At 35.5% G+C, this 26,814-nt stretch overlaps 1 protein-coding gene across 1 annotated transcript in view; it reads right to left on the bottom strand.

The window, feature by feature from the left end:
• The window catches only part of LOC140166924 (solute carrier family 2, facilitated glucose transporter member 10-like), a 31,465-nt gene extending 13,680 nt beyond the window's left edge, over positions 1-17,785 (bottom strand). The window contains exons 1-10 of the mRNA XM_072190409.1: positions 17,707-17,785; positions 16,438-16,671; positions 15,977-16,093; positions 9,190-9,296; positions 7,975-8,058; positions 6,625-6,728; positions 5,734-5,929; positions 4,164-4,250; positions 2,295-2,405; positions 1,331-1,447 (exon numbers count right to left, since the gene is read on the bottom strand). Of these exons, the coding sequence (XP_072046510.1) occupies positions 1,331-1,447; positions 2,295-2,405; positions 4,164-4,250; positions 5,734-5,929; positions 6,625-6,728; positions 7,975-8,058; positions 9,190-9,296; positions 15,977-16,093; positions 16,438-16,671; positions 17,707-17,758 (1,209 nt within the window). The 5' untranslated portion in view covers positions 17,759-17,785. The remainder of the gene's footprint in view (positions 1-1,330; positions 1,448-2,294; positions 2,406-4,163; positions 4,251-5,733; positions 5,930-6,624; positions 6,729-7,974; positions 8,059-9,189; positions 9,297-15,976; positions 16,094-16,437; positions 16,672-17,706) is intronic.
• Positions 17,786-26,814: the final 9,029 nt, after the last annotated feature.

Here is a 26,814-nt window from a genome sequence, read left to right as displayed (position 1 = left end):
ACCAATAACAGCTTACATTTGGTTAGTGCCATTCATGCACTGCTTTTTGTCCATGCACGGTCGAACCACTTCAGAGATTTATGTACGCATATTTCTGGGTACCTACTACCTATGCAGTAATACCTAGGCAATAGAGGCTGTCAGCCTTTTCCGCGGGATCCGCCATCTTGTGGGTACTGCCGTTCTACATTCCATGTGTTAGACATTACGGCTTTACGCCCAATTACGCGGAAGTCGCAGCGTGTGATGCACCTCTTCAGTCAAGTGTCAACACGGTGATCTAAGCAACAAGGCACTCCGTAACCACAAGAAATGGCGGCGTTGACATCACAATGACTACCTCTATTCAATTGCAGGTGAGCTTTTTTGGTCATTAATAATACATTCTTTGGTCACTGATTTTGAGATATGAGCTTATTAAAAGACAATTAAAACATTTTTTATGGTATTTATGAATGAGTTTAATGAATGAATGGGTAAAACTTTCTTTATGTTCAAATGACCAAAATTTATGCACCTGCAGTTTTCTTATTTTATTTGATAACAATGCCACTATAAATTGTTTAGTGAAACTCTGCATCAATACGAGGTAATGAGACGGATGTCAGCAAATGTAATTTTGCGAGGAAAGATCTACATGGATAATGTGTGTAACGTGAAATTTCTTTTTGTTGACTGCAAAATCACATACCTTGATATGCCCTCCTTCATACAAGATACTTTATTCTTGATAAAACTGACAAGTAAAAGCGGTGTTTTTAGTGAGCTTTGTGTTACATATTATTTTGAACATTTGCACTGACAAAGCAGCTTGGTATCAAACAATAAGTACAATCTAATATCTTTACATTGTGCATAAGTTTGGTGCATTTATGGTATTTGTTTTGAATTGATTTATGCCTTAAATAATCAAAAGTGTGCGCAATAGAAGCCTTGCATATATGTGACATAGTTAGTCACAACCATGGCTGAATGTTATATATTCAACTCTTTTGCTTGCCCATTGTCAAATTTTAGATGTCCCAGGCTGCTGGTCAGGAGATTCTCTGCAGCCTCCTGTCTATCAAATTGGACTATTCCGGTTGAAATCCATACACCCCCATATGGATGACATGCCCTTAATCTCCAAAAGGGATTACTTAAATGGGTGACTTCATTTGAAATTTACACCTTGTGTGGGATATTAAGGTCATGCCTTCTATGGGGATACATGGATTTCAACTGAAATAGCCCATTTGAAACTTAACAATAGGAGTTACAAACTACATAGTACTTTACAAAACTATTTTTATGCAAGATAAAAGATTTGAACTGAGCCCATCGTACTTACCAAGGTGACCATGCCAAGAGCAAAGGTAACCAACATCATACAGGTTGCTCCAAGCAGTAACAAGGATCTTCTTCCCACTCTATCCACACTAAGTAGAGATCCAATAGTGGCAAGTACCTTAGAAGAAAACATGAGGCAATACAAGTGAAGATAGGTAATACACAGTTAGATTGAATCCCTCCCAAAATAGTGTGACTCCAGCATTAATTGGCAAAACCCCATTATCAAATGATAATTTGCATCTTTTAAGGTTAGCAACTATTTTAAATTGTTGCGATTTGGTAGTTCAAAGCATCCTGCGAATGGTAGTGAGGTTTGGCATAAATTACATTCCTCAATTCATAGCGAGCTTATAGAAGAATCCAAATATCACAGATATACTTTTGTAGATCCTGTGGTTCTTTAGTTATGTTGTAAAAAGGGCTGAAACAACAACACTTTTGTAAAACGTACATAACTCATTAGCAACAATAAATTAAGCAAGTTTGAAAGTATATGATTTGTAGAATACACTCTTGCAAAACATCAAAGTGTTATTTTTCAATAATATATTGATTTAGATAATGACAATTGATTTTTTGTTTGCTTCGACCAACAATACCTCGTCCACCCTTAAGCTTGAATGTTACAAAGGTTTGCACATGTAGCACTTAGCATGTATTATGGGCCACGATGCACTACTTGTACAATGCAAACAACACACTTCAAAATCAAAGCTTACATGGTGCATGGCGAAATAATCTGGAGACACATTGTTTTGTTCTTCAAGCATGACACACAAACATGGTGAAGTCTCGACCCCTTTGGGTCTACTCCCTTTGAGGGAGGGCTCAAAGAATTGATAATTTTATAAGGGCTATTTTCGCCTGTCCATTATGTGCTTCTCATTTTACAGGGGCTTAACACATTAACCTTTCCAGGAGTATGATCTTATGAAGCAAAACTGTGTGTGGTGGACACTTACCTTCACTATGCCTAAGCCTACTGTAGCTAATGTAGCTGAGGTATTACTCTCAAACCCAAGTGCTTGAAACACAGATGGTGCATAGTATAACACAGAAACTTGGCCGGTGAACTGAAATAAGACAGAATTTTGGGAGACTTAAACAAAAAACTTAAGGAGCAACTTTATGGCTGGGTGTGGCCGCTACCTGGCTTGATCTGCATCAACATGCATAGTCTTGAAGGTGTTGGGATTATCAAGCCAAAGTTTTACTACATCCTGTTGTCTGTTCTCTCAGTTCACTACAACTCCCCCTCCCCCTCAACTTGGGAAGGGCGATGGTAGGTTGAGCGCTTTGGTCCCGAGAACCCTCCCTCTCCAGTTGAAGATATTGTCATGACATCACAGGGATACTTCTGTTTCTCCATCTAAAACAATTTTCTTCAAATACACATGTTTAACGCCTGAGAACAGTTGATGAGAGGTATTAAGGGTTGTTTTACATTCAGGGTACATTTGGGCTGAGCACCATATTGTGCCCTCTTTCAAACATAAGATTTACTGAAGATTAAAAGTTGCCATGCCTAATTATTGGCCCCTATTAGTTCCACCTACAGCCACGAAGAAACTGTTTGAAATGCTTAGCAAATGATGAAAATATACATTTCTGTATCATTTTGGGACAAAATAGCTGTCTCATTTGACCTTAGTGAACTTTGCAAATAAAATATCACTGCCAGCAATAACATGAAAACATATTTTGACTGTTCAGAAGTAATGTTTGAAACATGATTATTCAAAATTGAGAACCATGTAAGATTGCGACTGTTTTATTAATTGTGCCATTTCTTCAAATTTATGTTGAAAATTCCGTCAAAAAATGTCCTCTCCAAATTCAGGCTTGTAATCCATAGTTAAAATTGACCAAAGATTAAAATTATATTTTCTTGAAAAACACTAATATATATCCTACAAACATATAATAAACACTTAGCCCACTCACACATGTATCGCATGTTTGAAAGTTGGAAGTCATGGTTCCGTCAAAATGTGTCCTCTCCAAAAAATTGGGTATACAGAATCATGTACATCATAAACATGTTTCTGGCATAACTTAAAAATCTGAACACTTGACGCCTAAAAATTTTACAGATTTCCTATTTGACCCATCTACAACACAAAAACAAAGAAATTTACGAAAAACTAGACACTTCATTTTTCACCCCTAGTGAGACAAACGGTGTACCCTGATTGTAAAACAACCCTTAAACACAAAAGTGTCAAGTTATTGCCCTTACTTCACCTGTGTAGTCTCTTGGGATACAGTCCATAAGGCCAGGCTTGCAAGCTTTTGAATAAATCACCATTCAAGGCCACCGATACAGGATCCTAGCCTTCAAATTGGATGCGCTGTCTGCATATCTTCCTGATCTTCAACAGGAGGAATGTATGGTCTTGCGACTAATTACCTGAATTAACTTCAGCCAAAACTAGCACTTGATGAAATTGAAAAAGACATCATTTATTCGCAGTAACTTTAAACTTGTCCTGCAATCTGACCCATCTCTGTATGGGAACTGGCAACAATCCCCATAATGCTACCCCCCCCCCCCATTAAAAATGTAGGGATAGTACAGCACAAATTTGATGTGATCAAGCTAGAGGAGTCATTTTGAGACACAGCCAACAAAGTCATTCAACTTCTTTTTTATTTAATTGTTCTGAGCAACACTAATATGACTATATCTTTGGAACAACAAGTCCAAATTGTGATTTTTAGCAATGCTCTGCATATTGATGATCAATGTAATGAGAATAACAAAAATGTTTTTGATGTTTGAAAAGCGGCTCATTTGTTTTGACCGCATCACATATGTGCATTAGACTTACTTGTTGAAAGAACACTAGACCCACACCTATCATCATCCTGCCTCTCATGTTGTCTGCAGACCTCAGTAGGTCAAACACTGAATAGACCTGTAAATAAACCAAAATTTGTACATTAAATTTGTGTGAGTAACAAAATTTATCCAAGGCCACTCAACTCAGAACTGTAATGATGGACAAATTATTTCAATCAGCAAGGGTTAGAATTTTAAAATGAATATTCAATTTGTTTCTCACAAAGATCTTATAAAAGATTTGTATAAATCATAGTTTAACTTAAATGTCAACTACTTGATTTTAAATTTAAAAAATCAAAACAGGAAATGTTTTAGAATGAATATAATTTTCAATGTGAAATTAAAATCTGCCTGTTGGCTATCTTACCAAATCTCCATGTTAAACTTTTAGAACAATCACTATGCTTCTTTGAGCTTTGTATTAAGCCAAAGTAAATTTTGTATTTGTTCAAGTTACGCGTCCAGCGTGCATCGAGTGTAAATGCAGAAGTGATAAACAGTCGTGCTGATTGGTAGATCAACAATCATAACAGGAAAACAGTTGACTCATTGGTCATTGACCACATACAAGGGGGTCGAGACCAGGGAGTTAGCTAACCACTCGTCCACCAGTCATTTTGGACAGGCACTTTGCTTCTGGGACAGGCAAAATTAATGCTTGTGACATATGCTAAATTCTAAAAGTAATGATTGAATTAGTTCTGTGAACTCAAATCAAGACCAGACTTATAAAACCAGGCTATAGTATACAAATATTGACTGCTATGAGGGGCATGATCTCAAAACCATGACTATGGCTAGGGCATAATCATGGTTTTGAGATCTCCTTGGGCCTATAATTTTAACCATGCCCTGAATAAAAAGCAGTCAATATTTGTTTTATATACCAAGTCTTAAGAACATCTGTTTGGTTAAAAGCATCGACTTTGGCAAGAGAAATTAATAGTTTCAATGCGAACGGCACAAATTACAATCTACGCGAAAACATTAACGCGTGCGTAATATCATTTTACGCTGGGAACAAAGCACATGCAGGACTATGCCCAGGCAATAAATATTTTTGCGGGCATAGCGCTTCTCAGGGGTAGCGCTAGAACAAAACATTCCAGAGTCCGCAGGGACCCCCGAACTTGCAGAAAATTAAAAAGTAGAGGGTCCGAAGTAGAGTTTGGTGAGTCCGAGTTGCACAAATGTAGCATAAATAGTATGTCTGCGTTAGCGCTAGATTGAAAAACTGGGGGTCTGCAGGGACCCCTGAACTCACAGAAAGTATAAAAACAGGGGGTCCGAACTCTATTTTGGTGGGTCCGGGACCCCAAAATGCAGCCTAGCGCTACCCCTGGCGCTTCTAACCAATCAGATGGCAGGAATCTTTAGACGAGGTATATAACAATAGCTATTCACTGACTGAACCCCAAGAAGGGGCAGAGGTCTGGTTTATGTTTCAGTGTTAAATTTTGCACAGAAATTGTAAAATCCTAGCTGAGACCCTGGTGGAGACTACACCTCTACTCTGTGCATGATGATCACCACCAAGATTAATTGCATGTGTTTACCTGTTCACTCATGAGGCTGCTCCTAATATTGTTGAGTTCCCCTTCCACATTGCTTGTGCCCCTCAGTCTTTGTAGCACTGCATGAGCCTGATTATCTCTACCTTTTTGTACAAGAAATCTTGGGCTAGGTGGCAGGAATATCATGCCTATGCCTTGAATTCCTGCTGGTATAGCTGCTAAACCAAACATATACCTCCTGTATAAGCAAAACAGGAAATACATGTTGTAATTTCTTTTTTAAAGGCACAGATCAGCTCTGCAGCCAGGATTTATTTTAGGGAGATGTGGGTCCTCCAAAGAGCAAGTAGCTTAATTCAACGAAGATCGGTTAATATTAATTACTTTTAAGTAATTAATATTAACCAATCTTCGTTAAAATGAAGTGTGCATTCACATTGCACTTATTAAATGAAGATACAGGGGGGCTGGACTAGGAATCTTATTCACACTGCCCTCTATACAAAGATTTCACTTCATCTGTATCATCACAGACCTTCTGCATGTACAAAATCTGGGTCTGAATTGACAGTGAATTTGGAGAACTTTCCCATCTTTTCCCCTCAAATGTGTTTCTAGATATTTTACAAGCAATATCTAAAGTTCAAAATGGCACAATAAGAAGTTCAGTATTTTATAGGTAGAGTCATGTAGTATTTAAATTAATTCTGAGAAAAACAAATCCGCTTGCATTAAAAGGTGGATTTTTACTCTTTCCTCCCCCCCTTCCCACCCCCACATGGCACTCAAAGGCATACCAAAATAGCGTGGTCCGGTAACCAAGAGAATTACGTAACCACTTTGATGCTGAATTTCAGACGTGCCCTTTAACCTTTTCCCATCACTCCAATGTGAAATGGAATGTATAATAACATCTGACATAATTCCACTCACCAGCCATGTGGAGTTGATATAAATATATAGTTGACTAAATAGGCCATAAGTAGTCCCAGTGTAATCCCAAATTCATTCAGTGAAACCAGCTGCCCTCTTCGTTTCTGTAACATAAAATAAATCATTAATAAAAATAGGCCTGGCGGTCCCAGATAGGTCGTTGGAAGATGTAAGACCATTTTTTTCCATACTTTTACATGATTGAAAGATATTAAAGAGTAGCTAAGGCCCAAGTTTGGTTGAATTGGATGCTAACTGTTCACATGAGACCAGATGAGACCTCAGTATGTCACCTTGGATACCACCACTACATGATGGAACCCATAATGCAGCTATCACCCAAGTTTGATACTGGTTGCAAGAGGATTTAAACTCTTCAGATGAGACCAAATTTTAACCAAAAGCCTTATTACTACACACACTGACGGACAGACACACTGACACCCAGACACACTGACTGACAGACACATGATCATAATGCCATAAGGTCTTTTTTTTTTAAATTGTAAAAAAGACCCTCATATTTTAGGTCATTACAAAACAAGATCTGCTCATAAATATTCCTCTGATACACTTGCTACATTTCTCTTAAATTTAATTATGGTTAATTTATCATATCTTCTATGTCAATACATTTTGATTTTTGATAAATTATACATCATGCATCTACCATACCATGATCAAATGCTTTATATCACAGCACATTGAATTTAATTATGCCAAATCTATCTATAGAGATGCTGAGCCAAAATACCAAGAAATTCCAATTAATTTCAATTAACTGTAGATATAGATTTGATGAACCAAAATACCAAGAAATTTATCTAAATAAGTTATGCCCTATACATACTGTAGATTTGATGAACCAAAAATACAAAGAAATTCATATAAATTTCAATTTATTGACTAACATACCAAGAAAATTATCTAAATTTATGCCCAATATATGGGTCTGATGAACCAAAACTACCAAGAAATTCAACTAAAATTCAATTAGATTTGAAGAAATTAACCCAAATTTCAATTTAGGTATACATGTATTTAAAACTGCAGGTGTAGCTACAGTATAGTTGTAAATACACTGATAAACCTCAAAGTGTAAGCCCCTAGATAAAAGTGTTTGTAGCAGCATTAAATGGCTGTGCTGTCACACCAAAATATTCGGGTTAAGATTAGGTTGTGCTTTTTCTTTTTTTCTTTTTTTATTTAAGGTTAGGGTTAGAATTAAGGTTAAGGGGTTACGGTTAAAGTTTAAAAATGGCAAGCTTTCAAATAGGACACATACTTTACCAATTATAATTGTTATCAATGAAATTTAAAACATAACAATAAATTGAATAATATACTCACAACAGGTGAAATTTCTGAGATGTATATACATTCTCCAATAGCTGACAGTGAAACAGCAAAACCAACTACAAGTCGGCCAAACACCTATAGATACAGAAAGTAGACACACAAATGCATGCTGATTAAGTTTCTTGATATGTGAATAACATGGTTTTTTAAATAAATCACTGTGCATATAAAATTTAGAGAATAAAGGTATTGTTTTTAGCAGCTGGAGTGCATCTATCGTCTCATATAACACGGGCGACATCATTATTTTAAGTAAAACAACGAGGCGGAGTCGAGTTGTTTTTACGCTATAAATAATGATGTCACCCGTGTTATATGAGACGCTAGATGCACGACAGCGGCTAAAAACAATACCTTTATTCTCATTCTTAAACACTTCAATTCAAAATAATAAAAATATCATTGAAGTATTATAAATTTTAATCAAATTAAATTCTACATTTTACAAGGAATTACCTAGGGCTTAAAATCGATCAGTCCCGTTGTTGCAGTGCGCCTCCCATTGGTTCAAAAAGCGAGTACGCGTATCGCGTCGATGCACACACGCTGACCTGTGTGATATCGTGTCATATCACACGGGTAAGAACCAATAAGATTGCAGGAACATCCTCAAGTGTTTAAGAATTTGCTATCTTGATGTGAAATTAGCTTATCTCATGAACCTTTTTCCAATTCTGCCAACCCAGTTTATCCTGGAAAGTTTGACTGAAACGGACAATAGTATTTACTCCAGAGGAGTCAACAGGAGTCAAAAATAAAGTTGGTATACCACCGTAAACTACCATTCTGTTTGAACTTGTAATGATCCCATTAGGTGTCACAACCCCCTGGTGTACATGTTTGGTGTTACTGGGGTGATACGCAAGTTTGGTTTGGGTAGGGTGTGCCAATGAGACTTTGAAATTGGGCCCTTCAATATACCAATTTTTCAAGAAATTTGGACCCAGAAGTCAAATTTTTCAGCCAAATTTGACATAAAATGTCTTAGTTTTTACAACTTTATCTTCAAATTTTGAGGAAATTTTAGCTGTACAGTGAGGCAAAATTGGGCTATTTTCCAAAAAAATTGAGACGATTTAGAAAAAAGGACCCATCCAAATACCAAAATTGGTCTAGAAAAGGGAACATTATACCAAAAGGATAAAAATTCTATCCATGTTTGCAGCACGTCATACAGTCATACGTTGTATGAACTGAGTAACTTACCAACACAGCATATGAGTGAGCAGTAGCAAGTATAATAGCACCAATTACAAAGATAAATGCATTGCAAATTATAGTAATCCTCCGTCCAATCCAATCCACAATGAACCCTGTAGAAAACAATGATTTTTTCAAAGGCATTATTACCAGACGTTTGGGGGAATTGATAAAAGTCTAACTTACCTTAGCCATTTCTTTTTCTTAGCTGGCTAAGGGTATCGTGGCCTTAATGTGAGGATTGGACCAAATAAAATTAACTTTAACACCTCAATTGAATGTCTAAGGGTGTGCTGCCACTATATTTTAAAGCAAGAAGCCCCAAGATACATGTACAAAAATAAATAGGAACATTGAATAAAATGAAGTGCAACATCGGTCCAAAAACAACTCCATTATCGACAGACCTGGTACATACTGCAGACTAAAATTTGCACATCAATATATTAACACAGGAAAAATCATTTCTAACTTTCGTATGAACAACCGATAGCTTGTGATACGAAGTTAGAACGTGCAAGGATTTGCGCTCATGTAACGTACCTTCACTGACCTTGTTTGGTACATGCACACGGTTGGCATACAGGTCCCAATATCATGCATATGAATAAAAACTTCTTCCTGAAGTTTCTTATTGTCTCAAAAATATGAGGATATTGTTATTGACATATTACCGACACACTGTGCTATACTCCTGCATCAGTTCGTCATTATTGTACTTACTAAAATCGTCATTTTGTGTAAATTTTTCTGGAGTGATCGCCGGACATCAATATCATGTGGCGGCCGCCATATTGTAATTAAATACATACTTGCAACACTGCCAATTGATGACGCGCAGCCAAATTAAATTGTGTTATCTATAATTTTTCACTATCTTTTGCAAGTTTTCTGAGGTGATTGATTACAAATATTAAAAATATTGTGATTAAAATAAAATAGCATTGGTATTTTTCCTTTCTTTGAATTTACAAAAATTATTTTACTTAAGTTTTTTTTCGTTAAAAAAACCCAGGTGACCTATGGTACCTTGCAAGCTGGAGGCTCCATGAAGCGGGTGGGGAAAAAGTCGTGGGGGACCGGCGAACCAGTCAGTCGTCAAAACAACTGCGATCAAGAAAGATCGCAGAACTACAGGACCTATTACCGTTTTTTAAATGGTCAGCATTTGTACTTCGGCACCTGTCTTTCCGGTTAAAAGTAAGCAAATGATCTTGCGAAGATACATAAATGTTAGCCAAACTAAATTGTAGCCAAATTTGATAATTTAAAAAATTGTTTTAGAGCGTTTTAAAACAGTCGACGATTCTCCGACTGTTTTAGAGCGTTTTAAAACAGTCGACGATTCTCCGACTCGGGCAGGTATCATTGCACATTCTAACTTTCGTATCACAAGCTATCGGTTGTTCATACGAAAGTTAGAAATTCCACAATTAACACTTCTGGCAAGTTAAAGGGCAATTTGGGCTGCTAAAACCTTGAATCAGACTTTTGTGACCAGTCTGCACTGCAGAGTAACAAAAGCTTGGGCCAAATGCCAAATGGAATGTGAGGAAAATATGAAATGAGGAACACATCTAAATTACAAGGACCTGAATAACAGGTATAATGTGTACACATTTTAACAGACAACATATCACATCATCGATTTGAATCAGCATTCCACAAACTTCATAACAATTCATAACAAAATTAATAACAACGATTGCAACATACATATCCTGGTGTTAATTCCAGAATGAAGGCCCACATTTTAAACTACAAAAAAAACTTGTCGGAAAGTAGACTGCGGAACTCAGTCTTCAATGATAGTCAGTAATTTATCTTTTGGACATTAAATGACTATCATTTGAAGACTGAGTTCTTATGATACATCTTCCGAGGAGCAGTTTCAGACAATAGCTCGGGATTATTGGGGCCGAGGTTATCTTTTGAATTCTTTCATGACCACTGAAGCATATAGTCACACCTGTCAAGGACACTCGGCGTGAATTGAAAGACCATGTCGTTCGCCACAAAAGAATGTCATAGGTCATAAGACACCAATTTGGTGTACTTCCGCACCTCGGAATATGATGTTTAAGGTCTAGGACTAATCAGAAAGGTCAAAATAAAAATTAAATTTGTTTGTTTTTTCAGTTTATTTTAAAATTCACATATTAAAAATTCACATCATGAACTAATTTGCCAACTTATACTATATACGCGTATTCGCGTAACTTACAGGGGTGAAATTAGGTGGGAGACGGGAGCTGTTTGGCCCCCAGAAACTCTGAAATGGCCCCTGGTTCCATCTCAATTTTAGTTGACCAGGGGACACTTTTCTCACAAAACTGGCCCCCTGGATAGTGAACCAAAAATATCAAATTACAAGCAAATAGTGCTCATATAACTCATCCAGCACATCTTTATTTTTATTAGGCCCTTGGGTAATTGGAAATGGCCCCTGGTTCTTCCAAATTTTGGTGAACCAGGGGCCACTTTTTTTGCCAAAGTGGCCCCTGGTTCAAGCTCTCTTATTTTCACCCTTGGTAACTTACATGCAAAAGCTCACACCCATCACCTTATAACCACTCACACGAAGTTGAAAAGTAAAGCAAAAGTGTTTGGCCTCACACACTAGTAACATCCATCCCTTTCAACTGTCAGATATACACTGCTCTAAAATCATCTACTCACACACTTCAATGAGCAGGGCAAAATAAGTCACGCCCATGATTAATGTAACAAAAGAAATGATGAAGAAAACAGGTGAGCAGTAACAAAAGTCAGAAAGCAGAATAAAAAGCTATAGAATTAGAAAATCAATAAAGTCACTGGTCAGAAAAAAATATAAACAGGGTGTAACAAATTATGAGCAAGATAAAAATATACAGGGTGTAACAAAACAAATTAGCAACATATATGTCACCAGCTCCAACAAAACCCAGAACAAGTCGCCAGACATGTTTTTTGAGTTATAGGCCTTTAAAGATGACATTCCCATTAAAAAAAATTGGAATTCTTAATTTCATGCTAATTGACTGTGGGACTAAGTGGACTGTCAAATTCTTGAAAGTACTTATTACAAAGAGGTTTATTTAAATAACAGTTGAACTATGATAATCCCTATTCAATCCTGTGCAATTTGGCAAAAATATCAAGGTATCATTTACAAAATTATCCATATCTTGAAAAGTATTGATGCTATTAAAGGAATGTGATGTGAAATATTTGGAAAATCAAATTCTTTAAAATTGACATAAAACATAATATGTTGTCCCTTTCTTACGGAATTACTAACATTTATACAGCGTGATAATCATAATTAATATATATAGTCTACAGTGTTTTTTATTACTGTCTGTTCAATTAGCTTAGATTCTTAAATTTTTAAGATATTTGAAAAAATAAAAAAATGCTGCCAAAGTCATCAAAGAAAAGTGTTAGCACAGCCTTAGACTAGGGATAACCATCAAAATTTCATGTTGACCCTATTGCTACAAAATATTGTTTTCTGAGTAGAACTAATCAACAGAAGTATTTTGGTGGTTAAATGGTCAAAATCGGTCAAAAACTTTTCAATTATGAATTATCAAAGTTTCCCATTCTGACCTGTCATTGGAGCGAAATAAAATGACAAGGTCCAAAAATAGCAGTTGGGAGCAAAATTGGCATAAGCATATATTTACCTTTATATATTTCTTTATTTTAACATATTTGCAAACATGAAACAAGCATATTGTGAAAGTATCAAAGGGTTTCTTATGAAATGGCACTTAACTAGTCACTGGCATAACTTATTTTTTCAAACCAAGGCATTGAAATCATGCATTTAGAGGACATTTGCCAAAAATCATCCAAGATAGCCGATATGGCACAAAATCAAAATTGCACTAAGTAGGTGAACTTTTTTTCACAACCAAGAATTTCAATGTTATTGGGTTTAATATGACCAATTAGTAGGTGTATGTAAACAAAATCTTAAGTTTTGAAGGTCATTGACTCATTCACAACAATAGAGATTATCCTCATCATGCTCATGTGTATTCCTGTAGTATTCCTCATTCAAACCAAAGTAGCACTCAATACATTATGAGTATCTTTGTTCAAACCAATTCAATGCTTGACCTCGGAGTTACCTGCATGACTATCGCGGGCTATTTTGAAACAGTTATGGTTGCACATTCAGGTACTTCTTTTGAAAGTCCTAAACAAGGTATAGCCAGCAGCAAGTTGTAGATGTTATAGGCCTAAATATAAGAAAACGTTTAGGGTTAAGATCAGGTGAACAATACATCGAATGAGCACGAAACTTCACATTTATGTTCAGAAAGGTGTCTTCTTAACATGATTTGAAAGGAATATAAAAATTCCAAAGGGAAGCTGGTGATTTAATTTGTAACTCGAGATCTACTTGTTCAATTTTTTAACCTTTTTACAGAGGGTATGATAGAGGTATTACTGGCAACTCTGCCAAATTACAGCTCAGTAGGCCACGTTTTTCACCTGATCTTACTGATTTGAATATTTTGTGCCATTCTTGAGCAGTGCTAAACTCAGCCACTGGCAATTAAGCGCACTGTGGCGATGGACCAATTTTGACTCGCACTTACAGAAAAACAAAATAAGTTATGTTGCTGTAATTTGCAAGATAGTTACAAAATATAATTGGCAGTAACTTCCCCAAATTTTACAGAAAAATATTGAAAAATAAAAGAATGAGATCAATTTAGAAATGTATGTGCAAGCAGTGCACAGTTGAGCTCCCTGCATGTCTATGGGAGTGTTCTAATCAAGTTGATGGTTCATTGGTCATCCCTACTTAGACCCAACGTGATTTATACTTTTCAAATTCCCAAGTTCAATTTAAAGCACGATTTCTTTTCAATTTTGCCTCATTTTAGGCAGTTATTTGGGTCCACCCAAAGGGTTCGCGACCTTTTTACAAATCGAGTGGGACGGTCCATTCTCAACTTAGGGCATAGACCCTATCCAATATAGCAAAACAACCTGTTCACCAATCTGTCCTGTCATTTCAATAGAGGCCTTGCATGTGACGTATCATCCCGTAAATATGGCGGACTACTCAAATGCATTCAACAAAAGCATGATTGCAATCTACCGTGACAGTTCGTCTCACACACATAACCCTGCACTACGATCAAATAGGTTGATGACAACATTTGATTGAATGAACTGCACTCCGCCATAACTACGGTGAAGGACACCGGTTCAAATCCTTTGTTTGGAGCCAGTCGATAAAATGATGCAGGGCCTCTATTGTTATACCGTTCCGGGTATTGGATAGGTTCTATAGGTGATGATGGTCCACCGGTTTTTGTTACACGAAATTATATGGCGCGATTACGTTTTATGCATAACATTATTCTGAGCATTATTTTTCCTAAACATTTTTTCCATCTTATTTCAACTGGTTTACAATGTAAATTGAGTTTTGTTTAATACCATGATTCCTTCCCAAGAATATCAGCATTCGCTTTACATTTTCAGATACAGTGACTTTTCAAAAATTGCTTTCTGTAACCTGATTATTTTGAATAATATTTTCTTGTACAAAAGTTTTTTTGTCCTTCTCATAGTTTGTATTCAACAAACAAAACGAAATAACTAATTGAAAATAAATGTGTAGTTTTATAATAGGCCTAAATGCCTACACCTTCTCAGATCCATTCGCAAAATAAATTCGCAAAGTAAATAAATAAGTAAATAAATAAATAAATAAATTTATAAATAAATAGATAAATAAATAAATAAATAAATAAATAAATAAATAAATAAATAAATAAATAAATAAATAAATAAATAAATAAATAAATAAATAAATAAATAAATAAATAAATACGTAAGGCATGTATTTATATAAGCTGGGTCTATTTTAGAAAACTTACATGTAGTTCATAAATAATAAGGTAATGTTTCAACAGTAGGATTTCAACACAAATCTGAAATAGGCCTACTGACAAATATAGCTATTTTGCTGGACAATTCTTGATGCGGATGGTCGAATAAATACTATCTCAGCGCATTGTGACATATCGTCCGGCGTCCCCATTGCTCTAAATGGATTGATTCAAAAAAGTTTATGGTACCCGACGTTCTACGGCTTGTTTTGAAAATATCGCGGGAAAAGACCAAAACTGAAAAGAAATGGGGTTTTAAATTGAACTTTAGAATTTGAAAAGTATAAATCACGTTAGGTCTAAGGCTGTGCTAACACTTTTCTTTGATGACTTTGACCGCAATTTTGTATTTTTTCAAATATCTTAAAAATTCAAGAATCTAAGCTAATTGAACAGACAGTAATAATATTCATGTAATAAATTAATATCAAATGAGAAATCCTATTTTTCTCATTATCATACTGAGTTCCAAATCGCTGTTTTTCCGAAGATATCATCATAAAATTGTCGAATTAGTCTCAAATGTGGTATACCACAGTTATGACTAATTCAACAGTTTTTTGATGATTTATTCGCACATATTCCGATTTGGAATGTCTAATTTCAATATATACCAAAATCTGCATTTTGATGGAGTAAAGAGTGCGTGTGTGTGGGGGGGGGGTGAGGCTGACAATCAGGTTACATTTTAATATAATTTTGGTATCATTTTAAAGCTTATTGTCTAGTGCTTACATTTTAATCAAATCATTAAATGTCAAAGATGTGACTTGTTCCTGGTTTTGTCAGAGTGGGTCACAGTTAAATCTAAATTTTGACATTATCAGCTAGCCACCCGTTCACCTGAAGTCCACACTATTGCAGTCTTTTGAGTTATCACATAAACTTACCTCCCACTAGAGATCCACATAGAGCACCAAGCAGCATGGAACTAACAACCATCTCTTGTTCAAAACAACTAAGATTAAAAGTTGGTTTCAGCAGAAGCAATGCCCCAGACACAATACCTGAAAGAAAGCAACACCAACACACAGCCGTGTTGAAAAGGTATGTTGTCACATTGGTTTCCCAGGCTGAATACAAGCAGCTACTCTTGGCCAAACCTTTCACCAGACTTAATTTCCAGTCCCATTACCATAGCATTTAAGTGCCAAGCTTAATCAATTCCAACACTGATCTTTTTGAGAAAAAGCCAATAAACTACTTTTGAGAACGTTCACGGTACATACATATGCCAAAATAAAAGTTGACCCCCCCAACAAAAACCTTAGTTCTGCATGATCTAAGTTTAAAGTACACACCCATCCCCAAACCTCCATCCCGATACCAAACATTCCCCATTGTCCCTTACCCATATCGTATCCAAATAAAACACCTCCAAGTGCAGCCATTCCAGCAGCTACCCATACGTAAGTCGTCATGGCAACCCTGTAGGTTACACTAGGTGGTGTAATAGAATACAAGCCATCATCCACATGCATCTGCTCCAACTCAGATGACCTCATGTCATAGGTCAAGCCATCATCACGGTTGAAGAGTTCATCTTCTCCGTCCTCTTCGTCGTCAGGGTCAGAGAGGAGAGTAACTGAAAGGAAAATGTATGAGCATTACCATGAATTTGTTAAATTTCTGGGGGTTTTTTTTGTCTGTTTAGTTTGTCTGCTGATGTGCTCAGTGATTTTCATCACTTGTTCCAGCATGTGTTTGTACTGTTTTCCTAACACTTCTGTGGGCCTTGGAATTAGTCATTTTTGGCCATCAAACTTTGCCTGTTTTTGTGCCTACATTTGTTGTTTGGTTTATTGTGTCCGTTTATGTGCACATTTGTATTCCCATTGATCCCAGTTGTTTTTGATGGTTTAACACTTCTGTGGGCCTTGGAATTGGTAATTTTTGGCTATCAAACTTTACCTACTTCTGTGCCTACAATAGTTGTTTTTTATCCCCTCTGTTACTGTATCTAGTCTGTATTTTATCTGTTTCCCCACATCAATAGATATAAGAAATATTTGCCAACTGAAATTCTGCCAAAGAGATAGTAATGCACATTTGCTACAACCTCTGACATAAAATTAATAAGGATCATGAGGGTGCTCATCAAACATCTTGGTCTGAAAAATTATGACAAACCTGATGCAAGAAAGACCTCTATCTTGTGCTAGCTTCTCACACAAGTATTTTTTTACTTGGATTGGAAATTACATGTAGGCTTACAAGTATATAGCTTAAGGGGCTACTACACCCCTGGTAAATTTTGTGCCTATTTTTGCATTTTTCTCAAAAATTATAGCGCATTGATGACAAGTAAGATATGTATATTATAGGAGCAAGGACTACAACTACTGCACAGAAAATTCAGCAACTCAAGGCAAGTAGTTATTGATTTATTGATCAAATATTGGTTTTCCTCATTTTGACTGTAACTCCACAACTGTTGTCTGTGTTGAAATAAAATTTCCAGTGCAGTAGTTGTAGTCATTGCCCCTATAATATACATATCTTACTTGTCACCAATGCACTATATTTTTTGGGAAAAATGAAAAAATAGACACAAAATTGGGCAAGGGTGTAGTACCCCCTTAAATGAAAGAAGGAAAAGAATTATATAATATACCAGTACCTGTGTCCATATGCTGGTCATCGATAACAAAGCGATTGCTTGAAGTTGCCATTTTAGTTTCAAGTCAACCTGAGGTATCTGAAAAATAAAAAATTATGTAGCTTAAATTAAACTGAAACTGTCATCTATGGTAAGAATCAGTGGCATGTACAAAATGAGGGCCAAGAGGATCGAGACCTGCGACGCCCCCCCCCCCCCCATAAACCTGTAAACCACATTCATCAATTCCCTCTCATGAATGTAAGCTTTGCAGGAAGGAAGGAACAATTTGCATATTTGCATAATTAATTAGCATTTATGCAAATTAGCGCATTAAGTATGCAAATATGCAAAATAGAGGGTGGCTTCACTATATATTACATTAGAACATATTAGAAACACTTTGACCAAGTTTCAGGGCAAAAGTATGCAAAATAAAAGAACCCTGTACATTTATGCATGGATTTTTAGCAAAATATTGGCAATGGCAAAAAATTACATATTAATGAGCCTTTCCAGTCCTTTTAGCTCATAAAACTATATTGATTATTGACTAAAACAATAGGATACAAAGAAAATATAAATTGATGTATTATGGAAACCGTATACATGTCCGATTTGCTCCAGGGTCAGTCCATATCAAATCAACAGGATTTTCAGCAAGTTCCACATTGACCCTCTTGAAATTGGCTGATATACTCATGATGTGTTCCCAATATGCCAAAATGAAGAAATCCGGCGGAAAAAAAATTACAAATATTTTGGTTGCTAAGGAACAGCCCCACCTAGCAACCACCAAAATTGCCATTGTTATGGACCTTTTTAACCCTTCAATATTTGGGGGTCATTTTGTTACATAAATTAATGAAAGAAAGACCCCAATTATATTAATTATGTTTGACCCATATGTCCTCTTCATATTTACGGGGAAAAAATATGCATCGTTTCTACGCAGGGGGTAATTGAAAAAGCGTTTTATCACATTTAGTAATTTAAGTTGGTACTTTCATGGTGCTTTAACCCTATTAAAGAAGTGCTTGTTAAAGTTATTTTTTGTGGCAGGCTAGAGCCCAATGGGAGTACTCGAGAGTTACGAAGAAAAAAAAATACTGAAGCGCTTCATTTAGATGAACAGCGCCCTCAAAGTTGAGATTTTCCATTTTTGGCCCTATTTTAAGGGGAAATTTGGACCTGTGGCACTCCATGTATTACTCTACTTTTTCATGGTTTTAGTAAAACAGGCAGTCTATTTTCAAAATCTATCGTGCTTTGTTTGTATATTTTTGGTTTAAATTGATTTTTAGGCCTCCGAAATTGCCGAAAAGCATGCAATTTCCCCATATCTCAGAGAATACAGGGTTTATTATGGGTTTTCCATTGCCTGTAACTTTATCAAACTGACTCAGAAAAGTTTTATATTGAAGGAAATGGTTATCTACCATAAGAGGTTTGGATTGCTGTGAAAACAAGCGGTCACAAATTCTATAACATTTATGAAAAGCGCCTCAAAGTTGAGATCTTATTAATCAAATTGAATTTCGATGGATTTCACTGACCAATTTAGTAATATTGCACTTATTTTTTTCCTTCTTTTCTGTGGGAAAAGAGAACACATGTGAGACTAGTTTTAATAATTATAGTCACAAAAATGATATTTAGCCCATTAATATTACTTATAGCGAGCCGAAAATGGCCGAAAATTAGACGATTTTTCACAAAATGATCAAATTTGGCCAAAGTCAAAACAAAAAAAAGTTACAATATTAACTATCATAGATGAGTTTAGAAGCCTCTAAAACACATAAAAAACATATTCTGTATGACACCTTATATGACCTCCATTGAAATTAGGTTTCGGTTAAAATGCTTGATTTATGCATACTATAAGGTGTCATAAAGAATGTTTGTATGTGTTTTAGAGGCTTCTAAACTTATCTATGATAGTATATTGGGCAAAAAAAAAAAATTTGTTGACTTTTTATTTTTTTTACAATTTCTGACATTTTTCACAAATTTGGGGGTGGGACTTTACTCGAAGGTGGGACAATTATAATACTCGCGTCAGTACGGTAATTGAAGAGGAGCAAACCATATAACTGAGTATTGAGGTGAATGTACACAACAAAATTTTAAAAAAAATTATATAAAAAAAATGGCTCTATAGGTTCATCTTTCAAGATCAATAACTCGGCAAAAGGTGCACCAATTGAAACATATTTGCCACGGTTGAATAGCTGAGATTATTAGCTTTAATTTGATATATGCATTTCAGCTCCTTGGTAAATATTTGACCTTTTTGGTAGGCTGTAAATCACTGAAATGTAGTTAGCAATGCAAACTTTAAAAAAAATTTATCGGTACCGGGTATATGACATTTACCACTATTGGCGCTGCCCTATTTAAAGGTCCGTAACCCGATCAACAGCATCATCCCCCCGATTTTTTTCATTGTTGATGAGGTTTTGGTATCACATGATAGATACTATTTTTCTCATTACTATCCTGAAATTTGACGCTCCAAGTCGATGTATTTCCGGAGAAATCATGAAACACATCGGTTTTTACAGGTTACCAGTTGTTCGCATTTTACACGACACGGGAGTTTTGGGTAGTCATAGAATGAAATCGGAATAGATTCGGAAGACTTCACCCAGGGGGCCGCCAAGATTGGCTCAATTTTGACGTTGTCATTGGTTTTACACGTAAACACAAAAATGTCTCAAATTATTCCAAAACTGTACGTATGTTATTAAGCACTATTTTATCAGTCTAAATCCGTTGAGGTTCGCCAGTGAACCTCATTGTAAGTACTGTTTTTTAAATTTTTTTTGTGTGAATAACGCACGATATGTTACGATATATACTGAAAATTTCCCCTACATGTATCAATGAGTTTACGTGGTGTAGTGGTTGCGGATCTCGCCGCCCACGCAAAGGGTCCCGAGATCGATTCCCATCCCCGGCGATGTTTAAAAATTTTTCTTCTTCTTTTTTCTTTGAATTTAAAATTATTTATTTTCATGTGAAAATGTATATTGCACTGGGAAATATATTTTATGCATTTTTTTTCTGTAATGGGGCCACCCGCCAATAGAGCTAAGAACGGATCTTGGCTCAGGGAAAAAATAATTGCGTCCATCGTGCAGGCAGTGTTGCCGTCATATTGTCTGTTTTGTTTACGCTTTTGGCTGTTGCCACATTGAATAATGTAGTCCACCATCGTCTGACTTCACCCCAGTAACAATTCGTCCGCAAAAATACATCAAATCGGCCCCCTAATGTCAAACTATAGATGGCGCTATAATGATATAAAACAAAAAACAAAAATAAAGAAATACATAACAGGCGAAATAAATAAGGAAACATGACCTATATTGTCAAGCATGATACGAGGAATATGAAAAAAATTATGAGAGCACCTCCCCCCATTAAAAAAATTAGTTAAAAAATAAAACAAAGAAAAATCATATGTGAAAATGTGCATCATATAGCTAAAAATAAAGAAATAATTAAGCGAAGTAAATACAGCATGGGCTATCTTGTCAAGAATGATAATGAGCGCAGTGATATGTAATGTTTTTAAGATTAATCAGTATGAATAGAGGGTATAAAAGTGTACAGGGCGAGCCGGTTTTCAGTGCCAAGGCGAACACTTCCTGTTTCCACCGGGACATGCTCGGCCGTTGTTTCGGGATGCCTGACCAGAATGCAATTCACGCGTACCAGTGTATCGCTCATTCTACAAAATCCGGTGCCAATCCACTATAAAAATTGAAAAAAATAAAGTTGTACAAAATTACCTGCTTTTAGTGTTTTTAAGAGTAAATGTATCACTACTTTCAGATGTAAAAAATTGCCAACACCACTTGCATATTTTTCTTTCAAGAAGTCATGATGTTTTTTAACACTAAAACTCAATGTAATGTGAGCTACATTACCGACTACAAAATGGGCTGGTTTTACTCAATCCAAGGTCATAAAATGCAAACTAAAGATCACTTGAGTGAAATGTAAAACAGATTTCACCATTCCATAGAAGTTTTGAAGATGCGTAAATGAGTGTGTAACGTAGCTCACAGTAACGTAGTTCACAGGTTTTTAATGTTTTTAATGTGATTTGCGAACGTTAGAACGTTATGTCGGTTAATTCTAATATAAATGGGGTTCGACCACTGGTAGCTTTCACATATTATTAGGAAGTACATGTAATACAAGTGCATACTATAGAATCCTGGTAACGTAGCTCACCAATCTTAACATGGTCGGTCGAAATTTCAATGTTTACAACATTTCTATGCCAAAAATGCTACAGCATCATGATTTTTATTGTGATTTTTAAAAACCTATGAGTGTTTCCTTTCAAAAACCGCAAATTACATTGATACCTCTGTTTTACTTCTTTCCAATAACGTGTGTTAAAAAAGGGTAACGTAGCTCACAGCGTTTTGGTGGAAAGTGCAATTTATTTTAGAATTACACAAAGACATTTTAATCACTAAAAAATAATGTTGATAAACAATGTGATGGTGCGTTATCTAATTAAAAAACAACAAATGTGTAAAGAAATCGCATTTATTCAAAGAAAATATTCAGGGTCAGATATGACACTTGAGCAGTGGAAACGCATTTTTAGCGATTTTTGAGCCTTTGCAAGGGTTAAACAGGCTGAAGAAAGCATCTAAAGTATGGACAACTATATATGTCCGTGTAGATCTCGTTGAGTTCTACCAGAAAAACAACATATTTGATGCCCTAAATGCTCGACAAAGTGTTTGTGGATCAAAGAATGGAAAAAAGGCTATTGGCACTGGATTTTGTAGAATGAGCGGTATTGGCTTGCTAATATGCTAATTATTCACTTTTATGCTGAAATTGTTCCCGTTTTCTCACATAGATTGATAAAGGGGACACTATTTGACATTATTATGTTTTCAGGGTTATTAGGAGTTAAGAAAGCCTAATAATGATAATATTGGATGGCTTATTTCGCATGATACCATAACATATCGGATTCGTCATACAAATATCGAACTCGCCGTTGGCTCGTCCGATATTTTTATGACTCATCCGATATGTTATGGTATCATGCTCAGCCATCCAATATTATATCATTGTATGTAAGTTTGAAGAGAATCCATTATATCCTAAACCGATAGGATTACCCCCTTTAAGTTTGTACAGAAGTACCATCTCAGTTTTGGTGCGCCGATGTGCATCATGTGCTAATGAATTCTTATTTTATACTGGATAAATAATGAAGTAATAATTACAATTTCAAGCATAGATGTTTAGTCAAGAAGTACAAGAAGCTGTGTAATATTATGACAAACATGCAACTATTTAGCTACAGGAGCCTTAATTTCTTAGACTAGTGCAAACTCTAATAGAAATCATGCACTTGCGTTGCACTAGCTTTTTGTATGTATACACTTCATCCCATACCGTTGCGTTGTGCAGAGCCATGTACTACGGTATGGGTTCCCTCTAACCGAAACGTAAAAATGTGACACAAAAAAAAAGCAAAAACCACAATTTTCCATTCATATTTTAACTGCAAATTTCTCCGAGATGGAACAAGATACATTTTTTTTTCTTCACCAATGTATGTCTCATCAAGAGCTTTAATTTGGTATATAAATAATTCGACCTATTTTGTTAAAATTTTAAAAATAGGGTGACATAGGATAGCTACAATTTACAAATTGGAAGCTAGAATTTGAGTTCTCGATTAATGGAATAATGGCCCATGGTAGTTCTCCTTCCTCCATAAAGTACAGTCCTCTTAATAGAAGTTCTCAGTAGCCATGGTAGAATGTGCATAGCAAGGGCCTTGAACTTTGAAGACGCATACAATGCACGCGAGCAAGGTGCAGGTGCTGAGCCCCATGCATGTGCATCATGCATGCAGAGCTGTATCATGTATGGGAGTGTGACAGGTGCAGTTCGAAGAAATTTCGGAGTGAATTTCTGCACGGCCAAACACCTGTTAAATAAGGTTTATATAAGTCGCAATTGCTTACCCTATTTCAATCGTACAATGAGATATTACTGGGACTGAATTTTGCCTTTAGTGCAGGTCCTCTCACCAGCTTCAAGTTTGATGAAAAGTCTGCACAACGACGAGCCCAAATATCCACATCATTACAAATTATCTCGCTGCTCTCTCACTCACTTCCGACTCCAATATGCGCATGCGGGAAAGCGCTATATACAGCTCGTCGCCTATTAAACAAATTACTAATTTTGGCTCCAACTTTAAAAATTCTAATAATTATTATTATATATGGTAAATTATAAAACGACCACCAGACAGGGAGGTAAATAACATGTTAACTGGGTGGGTATTTGCCCACCCAGTAAATTATTTTGCCCACCCAGTAAATTCAACTTGCCCATTGCCCAAAAGTGCCCACCTAGTAAATTATTTCCCCCCACATATTGGGCACCATAATTACAATCTAATTTTACTACTTCTTTCCCCACGAAGGAGTAATGGTGAGTGATAATTAGTATAAGATTTGTAAATACCCAAAGTGAAATATAATATGGTATACAATTTTTCTTGAAAGTTGCTACATGAATATGCTAAGAATTGGCAGAAGATGCATTTAGGGGAGGGTAATGTCCACTTTTTACATCAAAGCCAAATTGTACGCATAAACAGGTCTACATTTCCGAAAATCCAAACGCATGGATGCCATTAATTATCGCTGCCCACCCAGTAAATTATTTTCCATTATTTCAATTTATTTGGGGGCAAAATAAATCAAATTACCCAGTAAATTAGGCTATCCTTATTTACCTCCCTGCCACCAGATGCCATCTTTCTTTCTTTCTTTCTTTCTTTCTTTCTTTCTTTCTTTCTTTCTTTCTTTCTTTCTTTCTTTCTTTCTTTCTTTCTTTCTTTCTTTCTTTCTTTCTTTCTTTCTTTCTTTCTTTCTTTCTTTCTTTCTTTCTTTCTTTCTTTCTTTCTTTCTTTCTTTCTTTCTTTCTTTCTTTCTTTCTTTCTTTCTTTCTTTCTTTCTTTCTTTCTTTCTTTCTTTCTTTCTTTCTTTCTTTTCTATCTTTCTTTCTAAATTTCTAAATTTCTAAATTTCTAAATTTCTAAATTTCTTTCTAAATTTCTTTCTTTCTAAATTTCTTTCTTTCTAAATTTCTTTCTTTCTTTCTTTCTAAATTTCTTTCTTTGATTTAATTGTTTCTAAGTAACAAACTCGAGACAAGTATGGGCCTACACTGAAGTGAAGAAGAAATGTTCTCGCCATCTGATATGAGAAAAAATTAAACATTGCTCCACTCAGGCAAAAACAATTTGCTCCACATCACCCAAAGCCTTAATGTACGATTTCTGTCAAATTTTAATTTTGTTATTCTTTATTTAAAATGTTGAAATAATAATAGTAATAACTGATGGAAGGCCGGCTGGAAGAGTTGATGCTGTCCATTTTAAGCTGAAATAACAGGGTAAAGTGAAAGAAATCACACTGGTTATTTGGTCATTCAACATGCAATTCTATGGGAGTACTTAAAGTCATGGGCCTAATTATGACGTATGTCGAAATTTGCTCTGTTGACCTACAAAAATAAAAAGACAACAATATGGCCGATTCTATTTACATGTAGGTGCAAGTTGGGACATGTGTAAACATTACAAATATGCAAAAAATCAGGTTTGAAAAAAAAATAACCAATTTCACATTATGACTTTTAAATAAAATTATCCGCGCGAATTTGTTCCATTTTTTATATTAATATTTTAGCTTCGAACTGGTAAGTATTTTTTGCCCTTCTGTACGTGAAAAGTTATTCTGTGAGCAAAAACACTTGATTCATTCTACTTAAAGGGGCATTTCGTGATCCACAGCCTCATCCCCCACTTTTCTCAAAAAAAGTTGAGATTTTTATATCACTGGAAACCTCTGGCTACATAATGTTTATGTACAAAATATTTCTTGCAGATTAATTCGTTTTGCAAAGATATCGTGAAATTTGAATTTCGTTCTGGTGCACCAGAACGAAATTACAACGCATTGTCTATGGAGCAGTGTAATACACATAATCATGCATAACTCGCAAACGCAAAATCGGAATCAACTGAAATTTTGGGAATTAGCTTTTTTCGTGGATATGTACTGAAAAATGTCATAAAAAGAGGGTGCTAGGATCACGAAACACTCCTTTAACAGATTTTCTCCAAAGTCCACCCAGGTTAAAAAGAAATTCATGCCACATTCCTGCTACGCGCGAAAAACTCACCATGTGAACTCATTTGATCTATAAATGATGTTTTTACAAAACGTAGAAATGGTACAAAATGTGGTAACAAAAAAGTTGAAAATAGAGAACTTTACGATCATATTTAGGCCTACTATCACTTATCTTTTAAAACTATAAAGGTTTTGAGAAAACACAGACTTTCTGTTGACTATAGAGTTGCCTATACATTTTGTTATCTTTATTTTATATTTTATATTTTGAAGTAATTGAAAACAGAGACTCGGAGGGTATTATAAAACACACTTCCTTGGATGAGGCTTGTGAAATAAATGTCAAAAATGCCAAAACCTTAAAAATCATATTTTTAACCAAAAATGAGCATTTTTATGAAAAGTGTCTGAAAACATAGGTCAAATCGTTCAGCTCCATCATGCATAATCTCAACTATATTGTATACCTTTTGTTAGGATATGTTTTAATGTACAAAACATGGATATTATAAAATGTATAAGCAAACTTATTTTGTCATTTTGCTTTCAGAAATATGATTTTGAGAAAAACGCACTTCGTGGTGCTTACTGTGGACTAATGAGTCAGTAAAACATGTTTATATGGATGAGGCTTTGTACATAATGTCAAAAAGCATTTTTAGGAAAAGTGCCTCAAAAACACCCTATGTGCTCCATCACGCATAATCTGGTACATGTATAGATTCAGGATAATATGTTCAGATAAAACATGTTCATATGGATGAGGCAGAAAAATAGCAATATAGCTCAAAAATCATTTTTGTTTTGCCTCAAAATGAGTATTTTGACCAAAATGGCCACAAAACACATGCATTTCTGCATTTCTCCCAACTAAACTTGGGAATTCTGTCACTTTCCATGTTTTGTCCGTTTCCGTTTTACC

This window comes from Amphiura filiformis, chromosome 12 (genome assembly GCF_039555335.1).
Source record: "Amphiura filiformis chromosome 12, Afil_fr2py, whole genome shotgun sequence".
Classification (NCBI taxonomy): Eukaryota; Metazoa; Echinodermata; class Ophiuroidea; order Amphilepidida; family Amphiuridae; genus Amphiura; species Amphiura filiformis.
Note: the sequence above shows the minus strand (reverse complement) of the source record. Positions and strands in the feature narration are given on the sequence as shown.